The sequence below is a fragment of the Cydia splendana genome, chromosome 22 (genome assembly GCF_910591565.1).
Source record: "Cydia splendana chromosome 22, ilCydSple1.2, whole genome shotgun sequence".
NCBI lineage: Eukaryota > Metazoa > Arthropoda > Insecta > Lepidoptera > Tortricidae > Cydia > Cydia splendana.
Genome location: NC_085981.1, coordinates 10,684,141 through 10,708,000, shown reverse-complemented (window position 1 = coordinate 10,708,000; position 23,860 = coordinate 10,684,141). Strand labels below are relative to the sequence as shown.

At 36.3% G+C, this 23,860-nt stretch overlaps 1 protein-coding gene across 2 annotated transcripts; it reads right to left on the bottom strand.

The window, feature by feature from the left end:
- Positions 1-256: 256 nt before the first annotated feature.
- LOC134801475 (facilitated trehalose transporter Tret1-like) lies at positions 257-19,485 on the bottom strand. Of its 2 annotated transcripts, none has more exons than XM_063774081.1 (4): positions 19,394-19,485; positions 5,091-5,141; positions 3,018-3,153; positions 257-1,868 (listed from the first exon to the last, which is right to left on the bottom strand). In XM_063774081.1, the coding sequence occupies exons 2-4, from the start codon at positions 5,109-5,111 to the stop codon at positions 553-555; spliced, it is 1,473 nt and encodes a 490-aa protein (XP_063630151.1). In that variant the 5' UTR covers positions 5,112-5,141; positions 19,394-19,485; the 3' UTR covers positions 257-552. The 2 variants fall into 2 exon arrangements, with proteins under 2 accessions (XP_063630151.1, XP_063630152.1); XM_063774082.1 differs by lacking the exon at positions 19,394-19,485 and adding an exon at positions 17,270-17,646.
- Positions 19,486-23,860: the final 4,375 nt, after the last annotated feature.

The window sequence follows — 23,860 nt, the reverse complement described above, 5'->3', positions numbered from 1 at the left end:
AATGATGACATTTGTCAAAAGTCAGAATCTTATTAATGTCATAAATAAAAAAGATAATCAAAACGGTCGAAGGTTTCATACTATTTATTACCTCAGGAGCTACTAACACATACAAGTTGCTCCAAAGTAAAAAAAACGAAATTTGTTAATTTCTTCGTAACCGCTATATACACCGATTGTTATGATACTTTGTATACTGGTTCTAAATACCCTAATGCATATGTACATTTCGGCTTTGTCCAATGGCTAGGGACACCCTGTATGTAGGTACATTACATACCTATACATACTACATATAAGTACCTAACTCTTTCTGAGTGTTTGAATTAAAACTAAGTAGCAACTAGTTCAAAATGCTGTAAGGTCCTTGTCATGTATCAATTTAAATTTAATTTATGTATAGGCATAACAGGTAGGGACATAGACTATGTATCTCATAGAAAACATAATTTCTTTTATGTCTGTGGTGAGACCTAATATTTACTTATTATTATGTTATTATACAATAAGAGCATTTGTAGTCTTGTTGTTACTATTTCTTTTTTATAGCTTTCACTTGAGCATATCTTTGCCCAGCATAAGACTCATTTCAGACTCTACATCCTTTTCCCGTTTGCCTTTAAAGCTATCTTCAATGTCTTGCAAAGTTCGATCTTTCGTCTCTGGCAATAAGGCATAAATTATAATAAGGCACACTGATAATAGAGCTGAATATACTAAGAAAGCTCCTTGAACTCCAATCGAGGAATATAGATGAGGAGCTGTCTTCATAGACACCACGAAAGATGGAGTCAAGAATGACGTAGATAAAGTAGACCCTAAACTTCTATAAGCCAATGGAAATACTTCACCACATATAACCCAAGTTAATGGAACTAAACCTAAACAAAATGATAATGTATAAAGAACCATTAATGTCATTGGAGCTGCGTCTAAAAACAAAGAATTTGAGAAGACATCAGCTTTTCTTAAGTATACAAATACTGAGATTAAAGTTAAAGATAACACAGTCATAAGCCCGCTGGTGAACAGAATTGTTCTTCGTTTAAAGATTTTCAAAAGGAATATAGCAAAAAATGCACACACTGTTCTAAGTAAATCGATAACAGTGAATTGCCAGACTACCTCGCTAGCGTCTTCCTTATCTAAAACTGCTTTCAAGATCTCATTTCCATATGCTGGGACCATATGAGCTCCTCCAAACTCAAATACTATCAACATGCTTATAGCTATTATTGAAGGCTTATAAAACTCCACTTTCCTGAAGATCTTCAACACATCTTTTAAAGAGTCGACGAATCTCTTCAAAAACCGTTTCTCCACGCGTTTCTCTTCTGAAACTCGCGTTTCTCTTTTCTGTGCCTCTATCATGGCTTCCAATTCTGCTTGTTGCTCCACGCCACTGCCTCTTAACCATCTAAATGCTTTCTTCGCCTCATCATATTTTCCCTTCGACACCAACCAGCTTGGTGATTCTGGTGACAAACTGATAATTCCTAAAGCTATCACTGGGAAAACAGCACATACCATAGCAGTCACCTTCCATGTCAAATGAGCTCCCCAAAGATGGGATAAAAATATCCCTAGACCTAAAGATATAGCGAACGTTCCTAAGAAAGCGCCTCTGTATTTCGGGTCCGTGTATTCTGCTACTAAGATAGCTGCTAGAGGAGTCCTTAGGCCTAAAGCTAGACCATGTAGGAGCCTAGCTATGAGGAACATGGGAACACTGTTGGCTAGGACGAAGACTATCCAGCCGAGTAAAGCAGGTACGATGGAGATCAGGTTCGCCTTCTGTCGGCCGAAACGCGACATCAACACGGGTGATATGAAGTTGCCGACGATACCCATGGCGCCTACCGCTGAGGCTGGAATTGAAAAGGTGTTACGTTAATATTTTTGAAGCTGTCGCGTCTGGGAAATAGGTTATAAACAAGTGTTGTTTGGTATATAGAGGAGTGTCCTTTATTTTATACCTAAAATGCTTTATTCCGATGTAGATGATGGGGGCGACAGTAACCTAGAATACTTACATATTCCCTACGTTTTCGGGAGCACTATTCAAGGCATGTGATTAAATGGAAATGGCTCTAAAAGGCCTTAAGGTAGTTAACTAACCTATTCAGGATATGTCAGGACATGTACCAAGCATTCAGCAATAAGTGAAGATAACATTACTGTAACAAGTAATCGTCGTAATCGACCCTTAGGGCCCGATTCGGATTTTGAAATAGACATCTATTAGACATCTTTTAGACATCACCAAGATACGATAACGATATGTTTAAGATCTAACCTGTAAAATTTGACATTTGCGTGATTCTGGAGATACTCTTGAACGATTTCCACAGGATATGACTTAGAGATCCAATTCACATCTAATAGATATCTTACTCTATCTAAAGTAAAAGTTGGTAAAAGTGACATTGGTTGCCCGAATTGCGCTGCAAAAGAGAACTAGTTGATATCTAAACTATAACGTATCTAGAATGGATCTAGTACGTGTCGTCTCTTGTAAATATCTTGAAGTTCGAATACAGCAGTTACTTACATCTGAAAATGTTGAAATAAATGTTGATAATACTTAATTCTATGGCCAAAGATTTAACAGTGTCGAACTAAAACTTGGCTTCCTAATAAAATTAGATAAAAACAAAAGAGTAGCGTTTGTTGGTGGAATGTTCCCCTATATCTGGGAAACCATACCACCATGAGCATTGTTGAATGTTCAATACAGACAGCAGACGATACCATCGATCGATATCCATCATATGTCGTGAGTCGTCAAGTGCAGTGGGTGCCGCGTACCGAGCTGGACCACCATGCTGCTGCGATAGATGCTCAAACTGACCTATCCACTACATGCGCATCGTGACGAATGGTTATCACGTCGCTGTGCTGCGCGATCAGCTGGAAAATCATACGGCTGCGATAGACCTTCAATACTGACCAATCCATGACATGTGTGCCTCGCTGAGCTGAAAACCATATAACTGCGAAAGATGTTCAATACTGACCTATCCATGACATGTCGTGTGCTGTAAGGTGCAGTGGATGCCGCGTGTCGCTGAGTTGTGCGAACAGCACAGCTGGGTAACCGTGTGCACAGCCATGACCGGCGATGTTCAGCGCTGCTCCACTTACTACAAACGCCTGTAAAATTTAATTAGATTATTACGTTCACGTGGTAGATTATGTGGAGCTGGGCAGGGCACGTCCGAATGCACCCGGGAGTCTAGTGATGTGCCGTTCCCGGGAAAATTCCCTTGTTGGGAAATTTCCCGGAAACGTTCCCGGGAAATTTCCCATATGAAGGGAAAGTAGGAGAATTTTGAAATGGCGCATAGATATCCTATTTTATTATCAGAAATTCAGTCAACACTTAGCAGCTTAAACTTTTTTTAAAAACATTATAAACTGTATCTCATCCGCCTACGAAAAATCCCTATACTCCCGGGAAATTTCCCATTCTTCCCGGGAAATTTCCCATTCTTCCCGGGAATTTTCCCATTCTTCCTGGGAAATTTCCCATAGTTGCTGGGAATGATTTCTCGGCCAAAATATTGTTTTTTACAATAATACGCCATTATTCAACAAAATCGATACAAATCATCACAGTTTAATCAGGGTCAAAATAAGTTAGGTACTAATAAGAATAGTGGAGTTCCGTAAGCCAAGAAATTCTTCTACATACGAGTGTTAAGGACGGGTTCTTGTGAATGTTTTTGCATTACATTATCAAAATATCTAATAAAAAAATTCTGTAGCCATAATTTTTTAGAGATTAATTTTTTTTTATAAGTATCTATTTGTATGGAGAAAATTTCGAAATGATCTGACTTCGCATTCAGGTACATCGGGGGCTTAAAGTGATGCCAAATATTTTTTTGAAACATCCAAAGTGTTGAATGTTGTAAGCAAATCCACTTTCCATGTTTTTTTTGGGAAGCCACTTTGCATTTTACGGTTTTTGCTACTTTATTTTACTAAACGCAGTTACTTGTCGTTATAGCTAGCTTTAAATAAAATTGTAATACACTTAATCTGTTTCAATATTCCCCTGTTTGGGGAATTTTCCCGGGAACACCGGGAAATTTCCCAGGAATTTCCCATATGGGAATATTCCTTGTTCCCGGGAAATTCCCACGGCACATCACTACCCGGGACACTAAGCCAAACTAGACTGGAACTCACGGGATGGATTTCGTGGCAAACGAAAACCAAAACGAAGATGGCGGAACCTTACATTTTGTAAATATTGGCGGGGGCGGGAAATACTAAATAAACGAAGTACCTACTCGTATAGCCTATAGTCAGTTAGTGACTCGGCCTACGAAGCAGGAGGTCCCGGGTTTAAATCCCGGTAATGGCATTTATTATGTTTATCACGAATATTTGTTACTGAGTTATGGATGTTATCTGTAATATCTAAATATACAGGGTGATTCAGGAGACGTGAGCAGGACTAATACTGCGCATTTCGTAAATGATAAGCAACACTTTCGTATCAGTATTAGTGAGGTTAACGTTAATTTTCGAGTCGTGTTGAAAAAAAAAAGTTATTAATTTATTTACGACATGCGTGGTCACCCTAAAATTAGAATACTAAACTACCGATATTCTGTGTCAAATTGAATGTCACCACTGTCATTGCGGTCTGGTTACTTATGAAAACTCTCTCTCACTCAAGTTTGACAGTTTATTTTCTTCGTAATCAAAAAATAAAGAGGTTTTATACTTATTAATTAGGTCTTGTAGGGTGACCATGATTGAAGAGGATTAAATTTGCCCTCACCAAAAAGTAAAAAAATAGGAAAAAGTGTGGTTGTTTTCACCTAAATACGACGGTGATCGATCAATTATCAGTGATTGTGCAGGATTAGTCCTGCTCACGTCTCATGAATCACCCTGTACCTATATTTATATTTATCTATATAAGTTGATATAAGTATATATTTCGTTGCTTGGTGTCCATATGTACAAGCTTTGATTAGTTTGAGGCTAGACGTCCATCTGTGTAAGATTGTCGAATCCCCAAATATTTATGTAGGTATGTACCTACCTATTATTTTTTTAATGAAAGGACGCACCTGTTTTATAAATTGTTTCATTTTACCGGTGTGCCAGTGTCATGCAGAGATCTGAAAACAAACGTTCTAAATTAATTATAGGTAATATATTTGCCCCTTATGAATGATTTAACATATCTCAAAAAAACCACAAGAATAAAAGGAGGCGCAATAATTCCGTATTTTTTATAAATTATGGGTTACTTGAAAAATGTTTGTGTTTAAAAAAATAAGGATTAACGCGCCAAGATCAACACAGATGGCGCTGCAATCGTTTATTTAAAACGAGGTTAAAACCCCACAGATTATACTGGTGTCAACTGGAACCAAAACTGACAGAAGTTATAGGAGAAAAATTTCCCAAATTTTTGATTCCTCCATTTCGTTACCGCCATACAAATCTATGAAAAATGGTAATGGATAGAGTTAGACCAAGAAAAGTCTGCAACGATTTTGATAACACACTTAGTGCAAGTGTTATTTTAAACGTCAAACTTCTATGAAATTATGTCATAGTAATATATACCTAAGTACTTATTAAATAACACTTGCTCTGCGTATGCTATCGAAATCGCTGCAGACTTTTCTTGGTCTAACTCTACATGGTGTGTCTGACCATGGGGCTTTAAATCCAGGGCTTGATTTTACTCGCTAAACTGAGCTACTTTTACTATGGGACCAACCCTAAACTCGGGGAAAATTTTTTGGCTTTTCCATAGAAAACGTCGACATCTGCGGGCTCAGCATGGTTCCATTTTTATCGACTATCACTATGTCCGTCACTTTCGCACTTACATACTTGTTAGAACGTGACAGGCATGGTGACAAATGATAAAAATGCGACCGTGCTACGAGGGCTGATCAGCCAAAATGTATGAAAAAGTAAAAATTGTTTTCGGGATTTCGTGGTTGGTGTCATAGTTAAAAGTTTAGCGAGTAGAATCGAGCCCTGGATTTAAAGCCCCATGGTCAGACACACAGTATACAAAATCTTGGGACACTTATTCTCGTATTATAATAAAAAAAGAAATAACATAATAGATGTAGTATAAATAAGTAGAATATAATACAGGACGATTCAGGAGACTTGAGCAGGACTTGACAGGACTAACACTGCGCATATCGTTAATTATAAGCAACTGTTTCGTATCAGTATTAGTGAGGATAACGTTAATTTTCTAGTTGTGTTGTAAAAAAACCTTATTAATTTTTTTACGACATGCATGGTCACCCTAAAATTAGAATACTAAACTACCGATATTCAGTGTCAAATTGAATGTCATTACTGTCATCACGGTCTGGTTACTTTTGAAAACTCGTATCTCACTCCAGTTTGACAGTTTATTTTCTTCGTAATCAAAATGCCATTACGGTTAAAGAGGTTTTATGTTTATTATTTAGGTCCTGTAGGGTGACCATGATTGTTGAGAATTACATTTGCCCTCACCAAAAAGTTAAAAAATAGGAAAAAGTGTTGTTGTTTCTCCTAAATACGACGGTGATCGATCAATTATCAGTTACTGAGTGTGCAGGATTAGTCCTGCTCACGTCTCATGAATCATCCTGTATAATAAGAGATGTAAGTAGTTTACGACTTTAATAAAATGGCCCATACAAGGAATATTGGAAATTAATGAGTGATAGTCGTATTGTTAATAGCAGGCTCAACAATACAAGGTGTTAACAGTAAGATCAAACAGTAGTTAACCTTGGAATATTGTAATTAACATGATAATACATTATGTGCACTGTGCATGGCTTATTAATAAACAATCAAGTAAAGCACATAGGGTAATACGCCAGTAACAGGACTAACTGGCCGCCCTAAACTAAAAATTAATTCTATTTACCTATAAATAAAATTCATTTCAGTATAAGGTGGCCAGTTATTGAAACCTTATACTAAAATGAATATAATTCATTTTTAGTTTAGGGCGGCCAGGTACTAAAAGTGGCCAGTTATTGGCGAATTACCCTAAGTAGTTTTAATTACTTAGCTGTGGATATAATATACCTATACCAGCACAGCAGCTGGTTCTGCGAGCTGTATACATACTTCTTAATATATATATACCCCTATAGCTCAGCCATTTAGGTACAAAATCCAAAAACTGTATCGACATAAAGGCTTCGTCACACAGGCGCGTTTTCCGGGCGGGGCGTGAGCGGGGCGCGCCGCTTTTACATACACTCTAAAAAATGAAGACCAACTAAGAGCAGTTTCTTCTTAGTTGACGTTAAGTTAATTACAACAATTACGATCTTATATAAATCAAAGAAAGCTGATTACTTAAAACAATAAGGGCCACTTGCACCATCCAACTAACCCGGGATTACCCGGTTAAACCTGGAGCTACCATGGTTACCAGTACAATTTGACACTGGGTTGACGGTTTAACCGGTTAACTCCGGGCTAGTGGGATGGTGCAAGTGGCGCTAAGTGTATCTGTGATTGAACTAATAAAGTAGGTATTGATATACATATTAATCCTAACAATTGTATACCTTGCATCTATTATTAACTTGTTGACATAATTATAATATGTAACGTAGGTTGATTCAATAAATATCAAGCTTAGTTGATCTTACTAGGGTCAATTAGTTAGCATAATTCTTTTTCATGTATATATTGAACAAGATCTTAGTTAGCTCAGTTACATAGCAATAGTAAAATCAATCAGAATTACCTTATTTGAAATGTCGAAGTCCTTGTTAGGCTCGTATGGAATCAAGATGCTTGATTACGACTATCAAAATATTGATAGGGCCAACCAAATTTTTTTTAGAGTGTATAAAACATAATAAGAAAGGTTGTTATTGCACATGAAGCATAAGGAACCTTCTCTAATAGAAAGCCACATTATGTTAGTAATTATGTAGGAAAATTAGACTGTAACAAATGCTTTTGAACGCGAAAATCTTTCGCGATCGCTTTAGGTCCTGTACGTCTACCATCAGTTTTTACATTGACATATACGCTTACGTCTACGTAACTTAATTTCCATGCATCTCGCTCGTACTCGCATATTAGTGCAAGCGAGATGTACAGAAAGTAAATTATGTAGACGTGAGCGTTATGTCAATGTCAAAACTGATGGTAGAGGCTCTGTATACTACCGACTGTTCCTAGGTAAACGTACCTACTGTACCTACCCATAGACTAGGAATCCTCTAGACGGAGTTTAGAGCAATTATTTCATGAAACCGATGCTGCAAAAATACTGGGGTGCGGGGGACGAAGTGAGCGAGTCCCGTGCCGTGATTGGTCCGTTCAAAGACACGGACGTCACACACAGACACTTTGACTCGAAAATGGAGTAAAACTACCGTAGGTAATATTTGTGGCAGAGGGGGTAGCGCTACTATGCTCAGTCTGGAGGATGTCTTGTCTGTGTACCTACCTAAATAAGTAAGATACGTAGCATGGAAACAAGGTAAAATAAAGAATTATGACTAAATTGAGTTGAACTTTAAAAGTAGGTACACTCGGTCACAATTTATTAAACTTGAAACTAGGCCGAGCCTTAGTTAGAAATCGACAAGGAGATATTTTGCTTGACTGTACCTACTTGGACCACTTAGTATATTCTGCCTAGAGATGAAATTTGTGTCTTTTGCCTTTAACTAAATGTAAAGAACTACAGAAACTGGTTCCTGGCCCCTGGGCACAGAATAATTAATAGTACTACCGTACAGAAAGGAAACTTCCTACAAAAACGAAGTTTGACAGCGGTTCAGGGTCGAATCATGCTGGCCCTTTCTAATATATGGCACTATCCCTTTCGGCTATTTAGGGTTGTCAAAAATCAAGTGAATATCTTATCTGTGGTCATGCACGCAAAAGGAAGTCAAGTGGTGCCAACCCTAATAATTGCTCGGAGCAATGCTGCCTTCGGCCTCCTGGCCTGAAGCTCGCCCTTCGGGCTCGCTTAACCTACTTGGAAATTTGGCTTTGTCCGTGTCCGCCGCCATTTTGGATTTTTCCAAATTTTTTTTTGACATGGTAATCTTGGGCCCTCAGGCTCACCGCATGCCAAATCTCAGCGCGCTCGGACCAACTAGAAAAAAAAAAATGTCTGCCATTTTGAATTTTTTTGAAATGTAGTTTGTCTCGGGACCCTCTACGATATTTGGTCGAGCACCCCCCACCTATCACGCATCGTTTAAAAGTTGCCATACAAACAAATACTACACCCGATTACATAAAGAATATTGACCAGGTTCGAATCCCGGTTATGTATGATAGATTGAAAAAAATTGAATGCCATTATTATTAAATCTAAAATCGACGCCATGGTTCCTAAGAACAGATTTCGCTATCTCTTATAGTTTCTGACTTGTCCATACTGACCCATTTGGATTGATCACCCTGTATATGTTAAAGGGCCTTTCCAATTCTCAAGAATCACGGTAGGTATATAGCTTTTAATTACTCCTTTAGGTATAGGTTAACTGGAACAGATCCCTCTTAGGGATAAGTTCGCCTTTGTACTACACGTTTATGTTTTATCTGATGTAAACATTATTATTCCTTTCTTTTCGTACAATAAAGTGTTTACACTTGCTTACTTCTTGCTTATTCTCCGCTACTATGTAAATATATGTTCCTTTGTGTACCTCGTTACATAATATATAGACAGACAAAGAAAAACTTCAATTAACATCACATAATCACAGTTATTGTATATAGTGATACCACTTAAACTTAACAAGGAGGGGCAATCGCGTCATCGCTTCGATTCCATCTTCCGTGTGTTTAAGTTCCATGTCTGTTTGACAAAAAAAGATAATCGACTTCAAAAGGATAAATGAAATATACACAGAAGCCCCCTATTCATTGGCGAGAAGCATTATGTCAAATTGCAATTTTTTTTACTAAATTATGTACTCCGTTTATTTACAAACAAGATATATACAGTGGTATTACTAAAATAAATTAATAACTAGCTTAAATCTAAAATAGGCCCTTGAGGCATTGCACTAAGGATGTTGGCGGCATTTCCTCGCTGTATCGCAATGCTGATGCGTTGTGCGAGGAAGCCGCCAGCTCTTCGGTCACCATCAGTTACGTCAACCAGACGCTTCGCGATTTCTGCGAACAACTTAGTTGCCATTTTACAAGCTTTTATTTAGTTTCAGACCGTTGTCTGTGTGTAATCAAATCTTGCAAGTTAAATTTGACTCACTTCCCGGTTTCCGATTGAGCTGAAATTTTGCATACATATGTAAGTCAGGTGACAATGCAATATTATGATGTCATCGAGCTGATCTGATGATGGAAACCGGAGGTGGCCATAGGAACTCTGTGATAAAACAACGAAACCTAATTGTGTTTGGGGTTCTTAGAATTGTCTCGATGAGTATTAGTTGCCTGTGGAAAAAAAAGTACAGTCGGTGATAAAAGCTTGTACCAAAAATGAAATTTTTGCCAAAAACTTATTTAGATTTTAGCGGTTTAAGCCTCTAGTCTAGATGGTATTAGACCCGACCGGCTACTATGTAAAATAAAGCCCGCGCGGGGGCAGCACCTGCTTAGAAGCGTAAATTGTTTTCGATGTCGATTCAGGTGTCTATCACGGGTTCCAGTTGTCAAAACGGACAATACCTACTTATTATGTATTATAATTTATAATATAAATACATACCTACCATATATCATGAAATAATGTGATGTCACACATATTACCCACGAAAGATGACAAACAGGATTAGAGACTGTAGGTACACGTTTTGTCACTTCTGTATTCCATTCTTTTTAACCCCGCAACTCCCCGCTATCTTAAAAACCGTTTCAGCTATCTCCGTTCGGTTAGGTCCTCCCAGAATTTGCTTCTTTCTGTCCCGTCATCCTCGTCTAAATTCTATACAAATTCTTTCACTTTTCAATCTGTACGACTATGGAATTCTCTGCCTGCAGACTTAAGGTGCGCCCAGTCTCCTTATTCTTTCAAGAGACTCGTTAAAGTTCACTTTTTATCTGCTCCGTAATACTTTTACCTGCTTCCTTTTCCCTATAGCTGGCATTTTTACGTATATATATGTATATATATGTGTATATGTATATAATTTTATGTATGTATGATATGTGTATTTATGTAAATCTTATTTTATTTTATTTTTATTTGTATGTCTTTTATACTGTTTTGTATTGTGTTTTTTTTCTGTGCTAAAATTCTTATATTGAATTTGAAACACCTACTGACATGACATAAATTTATTAATTTCCGCTACCTAAAGGTTGTCTGGAAGAGATCGCTCTTTAGCGATAAGACCGCCTGTTGTTTAACCTCTTCTTCCTGTATTATTTGTATTGTTTTCTGTAATGAGGTGTGCAATAAAGAGTATTTGTATTGTATTGTATTGTATTGTACACGATTAAATCCGGACACGCATTTTTAGGGTTCCGTACCCAAAGGGTAAAACGGGACCCTCTTACTAAGACTTCGCTGTCCGTCCGTCTGTCACCAGGCTGTATCTCACGAACCGTGATAGCTAGACAGTTGAAATTTTCACAGATGATGTATTTCTGTTGCCGCTATTGTTATGCCCGGTTTTTTGGTATTTATTAATAACAAACAAAAAGAAAAGAAAACTGTGATGTTGAAAATGCATGGACTAAACATACCTAGTTGCTGTAAATGTACTGCAACGTTGCTTTTCAGTATCGGAACCCTTTACTAATAAAGGTAATACTTTTTTAGGCTTATCGAAGTCTATTTTAAGTCTCATTCTTTGTTCATACCTGTTCATTAGTAGTCAAGTTGGTTTACACGCTTAAGTCAAATAAAACAATAAGAAAATGACAGCAGAATGAATGCTAAGTGGTATAGGCGGGATATGTTATCTTAAGCATGATCCTGTCGATGCTGATGTGTCGAATAGGTAAATGGTTCAATATACAGGGTGGGCAAATAAGAGGTATACGATTAGGTACACTTTGTTTTTAAATTTTAACTATATTACTGAATTGGCATTTGGCGTTTTGGAAAGACGTTTTGTTTCGCTGTTATTAGTAAAATTAATCTTTCAATTTATAAACAATAAAATCGATTATGTAAAAGACTAGGTACCTACTTGTAGATTTTTTTTTCATTGTAGCTGCATGCTTGTGACTGTGGTCATTTGAGTACAAATTAAATGTAACAAAACAAAGTAAAAATACGGTAGGTATTTTATGAATGGTCCCCGTATGTCCCCTGCCCATGATGCTGGCTATGTCCCCTCGCTGAATGGCGTTTCCTAATATTCTTTGGCCTAGGAATGAGCCAGCCCTAGAAGTCTCGTTCCTAGTTTTTAGGGTTCCGTACCCAAAGGGTAAAACGGGACCCTATTACTAAGACTCCGCTGTCCGTCCGTCCGTCCGTCCGTCCGTCCGTCCGTCCGTCCGTCCGTCCGTCCGTCCGTCCGTCTGTCACCAAGCTGTATCTCACGAACCGTGATAGCTAGACAGTTGAAATTTTCACAGATGACGTATTTCTGTTGCCGCTATAACAACAAATACTAAAAACAGAATAAAATAAAGATTTAAGTGGGGCTCCCATACAACAAACGTGATTTTTGACCGAAGTTAAGCAACGTCGGGCGGGGTCAGTACTTAGATGGGTGACCGTTTTGTTTTGCCGTTTTTTGCATTATGGTACGGAACCCTTCGTGCGCGAGTCCGACTCGCACTTGCCCGGTTTTTATTAAATTTTACCTATATTACTGAATTGGCGTTTTGGAAAGACGTTTTGTTTCGCTGTTATTAGTAAAATTAATCTTTCAATTTATAAACAATAAAATCGATTATGTAAAAGACTAGGTACCTACTTGAAGATTTTTTTTTCATTGTAGCTGCATGCTTGTGACTGTGGTCATTTGAGTACAAATTAAATGTAACAAAACAAAGTAAAAATACGGTAGGTATTTTATGAATGGTCCCCGTATGTCTATGTCCCCTGCCCATGATGCTGGCTATGTCCCCTCGCTGAATGGCGTTTCCTAATATTCTTTGGCCTAGGAATGAGCCAGCCCTAGAAGTCTCGTTCCTAGTTTTTTGTGATTGTATTGAGATAGTTTCCTAATGATGTCGTCGCGATGGAGGGCGAGGCATAGCGTAAGTATTTATTTTTTAGCAAAACAATTAAGCTAAGTGATAATGACGCGATTAGATTACGTAAGGAAGTAATAATGACTTGCACTTAATTTTTTGCAGCAATTATTCACAGCTATATTTTAGGAGACGCATGTATGTATTATTGTTTCATTCTAACTTTATCTCTCTCTCTCTCTATCTCTCTCTCTCTCTCTCTCTCTCTTGAACCCTTTCTCAGTTATTACTTAGCCGTGAGGTTCCTCTAAAACCGTAAAATACGACGGACGTTTTTACAGTAAGTACAGCTAACAAAGCAAATGTTATTTTTAACAACACGCGACTGAAAGAGACAGACACGACGATTATCACGCTAGCACATGGATAATTGCGACCATCATATCCTTTGATGATAAAGTTATGACAAATAGTGGTGTGCCAATGCTACTATTCGCGAGTTGAATGGGAAATATTGCCGCACCAGGATCAGCAATAATAGGTACCTACTCAACTGAATGGGGAATATTGCCGTGAACACATCAGCACAACACTGACAAAAAAATCAGTGCCTATAGCTTTGATTTAATTTTAATTAGGTACGTTAATATTACTTAAGTACAGTCAACAACAGAGCTATGAATACAGGCAAAGTGCCAAAAATATGTATACACGACCTTAATGTACAGGCAATAAAGTACTGTATACATATTTTTGACACTTTGCCTGTATTCATAGCTCTGTTGTTGACTGTACCTACTTTTATTTTTATGGTGTAGTTATTAGTGTGTAAATAGTTTACAGATGGTGACAAGAGAAATTATTTATATAACTATTATAACTAATACTCACTTAGATTATTACTAACGTATTCATATAACCTAAGCTAAGATAACCAAAATATAAGTAACTTTTTTTACTTGATTGATGAAAAAAATGGAACCATTTGATTCCTTATATTTTATTGAAAAATAAATTGTGTAGCAACTATCTATACCTACCTGTATGCGAACGCAAACGCGACTGATATTAAAAAACTAGTGATCTAGCCTATTATAAATAGGTATCCATTGCCTATGCGCAAAATGCGTGATGTGAGAAAATAATACAATCGACAACAACACAAAAACTGATAGATTTCAATAGGTACATATGTAAAGGTTTTTGTGACAGTCTCAATCAAAGGGTATGGTTAAAAAAACGATACGGCATGACATTTAACTTGTCAATCATTTTTTGTTTACTTAAATCAGTTTGGTAAACAATCAGCTACTTACCTACTTTTGTTAGCTCCGTTTCCTGACATAATGTTTTGAGAGCTCAATACCACAGTTCCGTCTTTCAGGTATAGTAATTTTCACCACACCAACTGGAAAAAGGCTACCTAACCTAAGGCAAAGTAATCAAATGCAAATTTTGAGTTGTTTTCTTATTTTTGCTGGTAGAATTGACTTTTAAAAGATGATTTTGAATGATCAATAAAGAAGAAGAATAAATATCATTTAATAACATTCATTTGGATGGATGGATTTTGTTTAACCCCTGTGCTATGAGCGGTTAAACAACAACTTTGCCCCCTTGTAAAACAAATAACTATTTCAATAGATACGCTATTTATTTTAATGGTCTTTGTATTCTAGTCCGTAATAGTACCTATCCCTGCTTACGAAGCTGCTTCGAATCCCGGTAAAGGTATGGACAACGTAACAATACCTAAACCATTGATGGTCGGACCTTGATTTGAAACCTATATTTTTGAAATAACTTGTTAACTTCACTGAGGGATTTTTGAAAATTCAACACGTGAAATTAAAATTGATTTGGGATTGAAAATTTTTACAGCTTTTATGCGGACGAATTTGCGGGCTAAGACAGTGGCAAACAAGCGTGCGGAAACCATCTGCATTATCAGATATAAAACACCCCATACCTACACTGTAGCTTCTCCGTTTGTTCTTTTTTGTCTCCGCTGGAGGGCAGAAATGAAGAAAAAAGAGGAAGAGGAAGACCAAGAATATCATACATGACACAGATAAAATAATGGTGCTGTAGCCACTCATATCAAGAAGTAAAAACGAAGGCCCAGAATAGGCTGGAATGGAAAATGCTGCAGCGACAGAGGGCCAGGCCCTCTTAATATTAGTAGTATACCTACACTCTACAGAGTAAGTAGCAGTGCTATTAAGGCTGTTATCTTTTGTAAGGACTTAAGGAGGTACTTCCCCAGTTGGGCTGCTCCAGATTCGAGCGAGATGACATTTCGATCTATTTCTTTTGCTTGAACGCAGTTTAAGCGCACACCCGCGTCCGCGGTGGTGGGCCACTTTTCTCAACAGCTGTCTTTGCTGTTATCCTAGATCTTGGTTCTGGAAGCATTTGCAATAGACGATTGGCTGCTGCTTCCATAATTTATCGTTATAATGATTTATAAATCAGCACTAATTGCTGTGATTAAATAACAATAGAATGACTCTGCGCGGCTGCCGATGAACAAGATTGTGAAAAAATAATTAAACAATTACAGCATTGTCTACATGCTATTCATGTTTTCCTATAGGTGTATAATGGACTAAGTTATCCTCGCGACAAACAGGGCATCACTTTTTAACACAAGGCATTTGAAAAGGACGGGCACTGTCATTATCACGCTATCGCGTCGATAAGCCCGACCATCCTAACCATGCTAGTAGTTTTTTCTATAGATAGGAAATTAAAAGGGATTTGACCTGCTCTTGACCAGCTTATGACATCTGATAGTTCGACGATAAATTGTCATTAGACTTTAGATGAAAACAATTAAAATTAGTAAGAAAGCGATTACAAAAGGGAGACCAAGATAATAACTAACAAGGAAGGGTACCCAACTGTCCGGCTCCGATCTGATTTATTTTGATACATGTTATACAACGTGACCTTAGCCATTGGACAAACCCTGAAATCCCACGTAGGGTTTACTTCTCAGAAATGCTCTAACGGTAATATTTTTTAAATTAGAACAAAAAATAAAAAAATAAATTACCAAACAAAAGTTATTTCCAATAATCGACAACAAAAAGAAACATACTGTATTAATCATTGGCAGTGCTTTTGACAATTTGTTTGAAAATGTGCGGCAATGATGACATTTGTCACAAGTCAGAATCTTAGTAATGTCATAAATAAAAAAGATAATCGAAACGGTCGAAGAAGGTTTCATACTATTTATTACCTCAGGAGCTACTAACACATACAGGTTGCTCCAAAGTAAAAAAAATCGTAATTTGTTAATTTCTTCGTAACCGCTACACCGATTGTTATGATACTTTGTATACTGGTTCTAAATACCCTAATGCATATGTACATTTTGGCTTTGTCCAATGGCTAGGGACACCCTGTATATTAGTATAAAATAACAAACACGTATTTTTTTTAGCTGCCCATACTCAACCTACTGGGAGAAATTGGCGTCCAAAGTACTGAAAATTGACAAAACGCTCTAACTTCTGTAGAGTTTTGTTCAAGCAAATTGCTAGTTAATTACTGATTTGAATATATGAAACATTGAAGTGTGTTTTTTTTTGTAAAATATAACTTTGAGCCAAAGTAACAAAATACGTGTTCATTCTTTTTTCATGTTCTGCAACATATATTCTTCCGTTCGAACATACATACGTCATACACACAAACAGACAGACGCGGCTGGGGAATTTATTTTATAAGGTGTAGTGATGTAAATATTTCTTATACTTCGAAAGCCTCCCTAATAATTTTCCCTTTCCTTCCTTCTTCCTCTCCCTAGGGGCTATTCATAAATTACGTCATTTCAAATTAGGGGGGGGTCTGGACATCGGATGACGGTAGCATGAAGTAGGAGGAAATGGGGTCATTTGAAGCATGATTTTTGGATGATTATAGGGGGGGGGGGGGTCAAAAATCGATGACGTAATTTATGGACAGCCCCCTATTCCGCGAGTTTTTCAATTTACTTTCCATACTAATATGGGATTTATTAATTTATTAAGGTACTTACTTCGAAGATTTTATTGCAATACAGTAATTAATTAAAGGCGGAAATATTGCCTATGATCATTTTCCTAAGACCGGGAATATTGCCAAACCTTATAACCTCAAAATAAATAACTCGATCACTCACAAATTGTCTCATCTGATTCACTTCACTCACTGGACACCACTGCACTACTAAACCAGAACAACCAGCTCGTTTCTGTTATAAACTTCTTCAGCCGAACTTGACCTTGAATGCTAGTCAAAACCACCTTATCGTGATCTTTATCTACCAATTATTCGCACGTTATTATAATTCTAGTGAACCTGGTGGTAGACTGTTAGGTTCAACAACCGTGACAATGATATCTTAACCTTTCTTCGCGAATAGTTTGAACTCGTAGAAGGACCTAGATTTCCTGGTTGTTGCCTACAAATAACATCACGTCGTGATTATGGGAAATCGACAAAACCTTTTATGTTTTTAAGGAAATAATTATTATAAGAGCAGGAAAGGTTTTGTTGCAAAAAGGTGCCAATTAATTAGATTCGGTTGGACTAATTTATTTTTTTGTATAAAGTTGTGCTTAGGCATTATTTCCAATTTAAAAGGAGTTAACGATATAAGGTGTAGAAAAAATCCTATAGTAACACCAAGCAAGCATTGATTGAATATTATTTGAATAAATAATATGTCGAGAAGTGAGTTTACGTCACAATGCTGTACAAAGTTGATTTTATCAAAAATAATGAACTCTTAGAATGCACTAAGAAAATACATAATATACGTATACGTTTATCTGTATGTATACTTTTAAACACATGTTTGTCTACCGGAGATCTACTGACAGACAGACGCATCTGTTAATTGTGAAGAAAATTAGCAGTTTTAATTACTTAGTAGGGCATAACACACTGCCGTCGCATGCCGTTGCGAAATGCGAAGCGACGAATTCGCGTGTGGCGACGACGGTACGATTTTCTCCGTATCTTCGTCCGAAACTGCGATGGGCGATGAATCGCGTCTACGTACAAACATGCGTCCAGTACGGAGCAGTGTGTTAAAAGTCATACTTCTTCGCAGTCTTTAAGGCTTAAACAAAATTCGCCGATAGTCGCATGCGATTTGCGATACTTTGCGGCATTTTATCAATCGATTGAATTCTTTGCACCTACTAATAGGCGATAATTATCTGAAATTGGATGCCATTTGTTGCAACGTGTGTAAATATTAAATACAACTAAGGCCCATAGATACAAATCTTCCAAACTAACATATATAAATCCAATAATAAACATCTTAAAAGCTATTATTAGTAAAAGTTTGTAGCGTACCTAATTTGTTAATGTATTTTATATTTAATTTTTTATCAATGTTTTATATAATTTTATTTTATTTTGTAAATGTAATATGGATTTTTAAGACCTTTTTGCCATGTTGGCTACGGAACCCTAAAAAGTATTCACACGTCTCGTATTTTCAATTTAGTAGTCATATAATAATACATACATATACACTAATCTAATCTATATAATGATATGATGCGGAAATTTTCGGGTGCGAGTGGCACTGTTGGTTCTTTCGTTAAAGTTAAAAAACTAAGTTCAGTTAAGTTAGCTTCGTTAAGTTATTATGACTGTCATTGGTTAAACACGACCTATTTTTTTAATGTGTTTACTAGCTGCAAAGACACATTTTAATGGAACTTGTATATTTGACTTCCTTAAGAATATTAATTTTAAGTAGGTACTTAATTATAAACCTTTTGCTCATATATCGTATAAAACCAAGGCTTATTCTCATCAATTACTTAAACCCCTGTCAAACAAACGAATGATTAGATTGAAATTGCATTGGGCAACCAATATAATTTTAAAATAAAATACAATCGTTGGTCCCATTTTCGTCACCAACACTACGTACGTTTTTTTTTTAATATGTATAAGTATCCTAGTATTAGAGGACGATCATATTGCTAAATTTCGTTTTGTGTGACGTTTTAATATCTCCAACATTATTCATATTAAAAGGCACTTTTGGTTCCGATAGCCATTTGCAAAAACGTTATAAAAAACGGCCAAAATAAGAATATTTCCAGTAATACTGCCTACGAAATTATTACCGAAAGGAAAAAAAATGAAAACAGGCCACCGCAGTGCATTTTTATCCTTACTCTATTAGAAAAAAAATGTCTTATTTTATTAGGATGGCATTTAGCAACATATTCCCGTTCTTCTTTTTATTTTGTATTTAAATAAAAATCATGCTTACAGTTAAAATCACGTAGTAATATAATCCATTGTTTGCGCCACACTACAAGCACTTCAGTCACCAATTAAAATTAATTCACAATAAAATTAGTCACTGAATTGATTTATTTTGATTCGCAACCACATACAAAACTTCAAATTCGCGCCAAAATAGTGAGGGGAAAGTACATAATCGAGTCGGTCGATTTCTCCCCGGCGTACTGGCGACTGAGTCGGTGCATCGATGGTGGTTACGTAAAGCTAGTGATGTGACTTACGCGGTCATTTGTTCACGTGCTCTTTCTTCGTTCACTTTCCATTTTCCTCAAGGTCATTTTACTTACGGGTTTATAAGTTAAGGGACGCAGTGGAGTTATTAAAATATTATTTACATTATATATTAATGTTAAGAATGACTCAGTAAAAAAATGTGTGATACGGGTTATAGAGAGAACTGTAAAAAGTGGAGTAATGTGAGGTATCTTTAACAAGTAGGCAATGGATACGAAAACAAAAAAGTTTACTTACGAAATTAACGCCTTTCTTCTGTCAGATATGCATATTCATCATGGTATAATAATATACTCCGCCTGGTACTCCATTCCCGTCTTTTCTAGGTCACCTAAGGGTCGTTCTCTCATTTCGTGCAAATCGGTGATGTTCTCTCGATTTGTAAATTTTCTTTTAAATGGTAAATTTTTGGGTTTTCATGCATTGTGGATTCATTTATTGACACTTTTATGCTAAAGGCACCTTCGTAACCTTAGTCCTTTTCATTTAATAAGACTGGTGGTAATGAACTACGCGCTGGTAATGAAATGGGCATGGATGGTAATTTTATCAGTGGAGGGTAATGAAATAAACTTATGAAATCGCAATAAAAAAACTTTAGTTACTGAAAATTAACACCATTAATATAATGAACAACATTAAAATCACGTGTCTTAAGCGCTGTGCAGACGATCAAGCCGACTTAACAAATACTCCGGCTTGACAATCGCGACTTATGATTTACCACCTCGTACGTCTTTTCCAATAGTAGGTGTGTGTGTGGGTGTGTTGTGAACAGTACCTCTGTCAAGTGCTCTGTTTAAATTTATATTGGAAAACTCAAGAAACTGATTAAAAACTTACTACATATCACCAAAAACACTGCCACTGTTACCCGGTATACTAAGAAGATCGAAACAACACCATGGTGAGCTAAATCATGGATATTTTGCACATAAAACGAAAGTCACATCTAGTTATTATTATTTAAGCTTACACACACATAGAAAACATTTGAAATAACTACGTATTTTCAATAAAAAAAATAGAATAATTAAGGGTCAACGATCAGCTGTTTTGACAAATTGACGTCCAACTGTCACTGTGACACTGCGCATGTTTCGTTCAGAAACCATTACTTTGGGTGCGTTCATACGATTCAATCATTACGTTTAATTATTGCAATAGAAATATTGGTAACAATGGAAAAACAGTGTGGTAAATGCGGAAAAATTATTAAAGGGCGACATTTTCTTACCTGCTCTAATTGTAAGCGCTTTTATGACCTGGAATGTTCAAATACTAAAAAAAGGTATAATCTGATGAACCCTACAACCAAAAAAAATTGGAAATGCATGAACTGCTGTGAATTGAGTCAAGCAGCCACAAAAAAACAGACTTTAACCCCGGGAAGCGCATCATCATCAGGTGGTACAGACTTAAATGCGGTAGCAAAAAGGAAAGGAAAGGCGAATGAGGTAAAGTCAGTAATGCCAGAAGAACTTCCACGATCCACGCCAGATAAGGAAATCGTTGTAAATATACCAACTCAAAACTCTTTTTCTTCCTTATCATCGGAAGACGAAAGTGCAGATAGCTCATCGGATGATAGCAGGCTGAACAGGAGTTGTCCTGATATTAATAGATGTGAATGCGATAAAGTTTCAGACCTGGAAGAGAAAATATCCCTCCTACAGACCCGTTTACTATCGGCAGAAAAAGAAATCGAAGATATTCTATCAGAAAACTTCGCCCTTAAAGAACAAATGTCCCAATATAAAATAGAAATAGATACGCTGAAAAATGTATGCAGATTGACTTCATCACCATCGACGTTAATTAAGAAAAATACCCCTATGAAGAATCGTAGCAAAAATAAAAAAGATGCTAAGCCTAATATTGATCAAGAAATACAGAAGGATCAAAAGGAACTTCTAACTTCTGCGATTTCACCGAGAGCTGACGGCGCTGACAATTTATTGAAGAATAGTACACAACAAGATCATATAACTTCGGATACGGTGGAACCTTCCATCGAGATTAACCAGCGGAAAATATACATATTTGGCACGCAACAGTGTGTAGGTTTAGCTGCGAAACTTTCTGCGTCAAGACTTAATACCCAATACGAACAATACAAAATATTTTCTATTACTAAACCATTTGCGTCGGCAAAAGAAGTTCTTAAATCATGTCATGACTTAAATGTGTCAAAGCAAGATCACATAATAATCTGTGCTGGGGAAAATGACTCAAACCCAGGAATGTTATTGTATGAACTATCAGCCGCTATTAAACGATTAGAAAACACTAACATTATCATGTTAAAAGTCAGCGAGAACCAATTTCTAAATAAGTGGAAACTTAACAGGGTTATTCGATTGTTATGTAATCAGCTTCCACACTGTACATTTTTAAACTACTATAATAAATTTCTGAACCAAGAAAATTATTTAAAAACTATATGTAAAAAAATTAATGTAATTATCGATAGTATTGACTACGATAACAAATTCATACCTGTGGCTAAAAAAGATGGCACTAACCAGACGATGAAATTCAACAAAAAAACGACTATTGAAAATAACCTGATTGAAAATACTACCCCAATAAAAGGGAAAATTACTTATTATTTCCCTATTATAAATAAAGAAACATTCAATACTAATAATGATAATGTCAGTGTTGATGCTAAAAGTGTAAATGTAGAGTTTTTTCGAGAGCAAAGATCATGAAAGAAACAATACAACCATCCATTTGCTACATCAAAATATTCAAGGGTTACTGTCAAAATTAAACCTTTTGGAACTATGCCTGGCTGAATTGTCTAATAAAAGTATGCCAATTGATATATTGTGCCTAACTGAAACATTTGTAAGACGTGGCAGCGAAAGTAACATTGTCTTAAAAAACTTTAATGTTGCTGCAAGTTATTCTAGAGAAAATAAGAAAAGAGGCGGAGTTTGCATCCTTTTGAGAAAAGGGATAGAATTTAAACTGAAACCGTTATGCCAAGAATCGTCATTGGAACGTGTTTTCGAATGTTGTGGTATAGATGTACCTAGTTTTAATTGTATAGTCCTTTGTATCTATAGAGTTCCAACAAATGAACTAATACATACATTCTTCCGATACTTAGATAATGTCCTTCATAAATTAACTTCTAAATCCAAACGTAGATTAATAATTGCAGGAGATCTTAATATAAATACCATTCAAGAGACTAAGTATTCTAATATGTTAACAGAACTACTAAATAATTACAATTTAACTTTACATATTAAACAGCCCACTCGCTTAACATCCTGTATAGATCACATAGCTAGCAATATAAGTGATGCGAAAGGTGATGTATACCCGGTGCATTTATCCGATCATGACACATGTCAAGTCCTTCACTTTCCAGTCGTAAATATCAAAAAGAAAAGTCAAGATCATTGGTACATAAAAAGAAGAGATTTGTGTAAGGAAAATGTTCTAAAATTCAAGCAATATGCCTCGAGTCTATCTTGGTATGATGTTTTTTTAGAGAATGATTTAAACATAGCGTTTGAGACATTTCATGACTTCTTGACTCTTCTATACAGGCTCTGCTTCCCTGAGTTTAATATAAAAATTAAAGCTAATAATTTGGGACCCAGATGGATTACGAAAGGTCTTATGCAGTCGAGTAGAACAAAAAGAAAACTGAAAGCCATATGTTACAGAGTTCGGTCAACGGAAAACAAATTAGCTTATAAATCATACACCAAATTATTAAAGGTTTGTGTACTAAAATCGAAGCAATTAATTAATAGCAAGTATGTATGTAAGGCAAACAACAAATGTAAAGCTGTTTGGGATATAATTAAGGACAAAAATGACGGAAACATCACTAGGCAGGATATCGAATGCATTAATGTTGATGGTGCCATTGTGAGTGATCCGTTACAAATAGCTAATCGATTCAATGACTTTCTCATAGACTCTACTAATGTACAAAACTGCAGTGCCCTTAATCGTAAAGATATTGTCTCAAAAATTCAAAGCATAAGTAATAGTTTATTCTTAATGCCATGTACAGAAGACGAAATTATAAAGATAATTAAGTCACTGAATAACACGAACTCTGTGGGATTTGATCAAATAGCAACTAAAATATTAAAAGAATGTGCTGAGGAATTAGCTTCTGTCCTTACCCACCTTATTAACTTGTCATTTTTACAGGGTACCTTTCCTG

Bases quoted from the DNA above. Each gene is read 5' to 3' on its own strand.
- LOC134801475 (XM_063774081.1), bottom strand. From the start codon at position 5,111: ATGAAACAATTTATAAAACAG. The intron at 3,154-5,090 runs GTGCGTCCTTTC...TAAATTTTACAG, and splicing joins TGAAACAATTTATAAAACAG to GCGTTTGTAGTAAGTGGAGC. The intron at 1,869-3,017 runs GTCAGTATTGAA...TTTCAATTCCAG, and splicing joins ACACGACATGTCATGGATAG to CCTCAGCGGTAGGCGCCATG.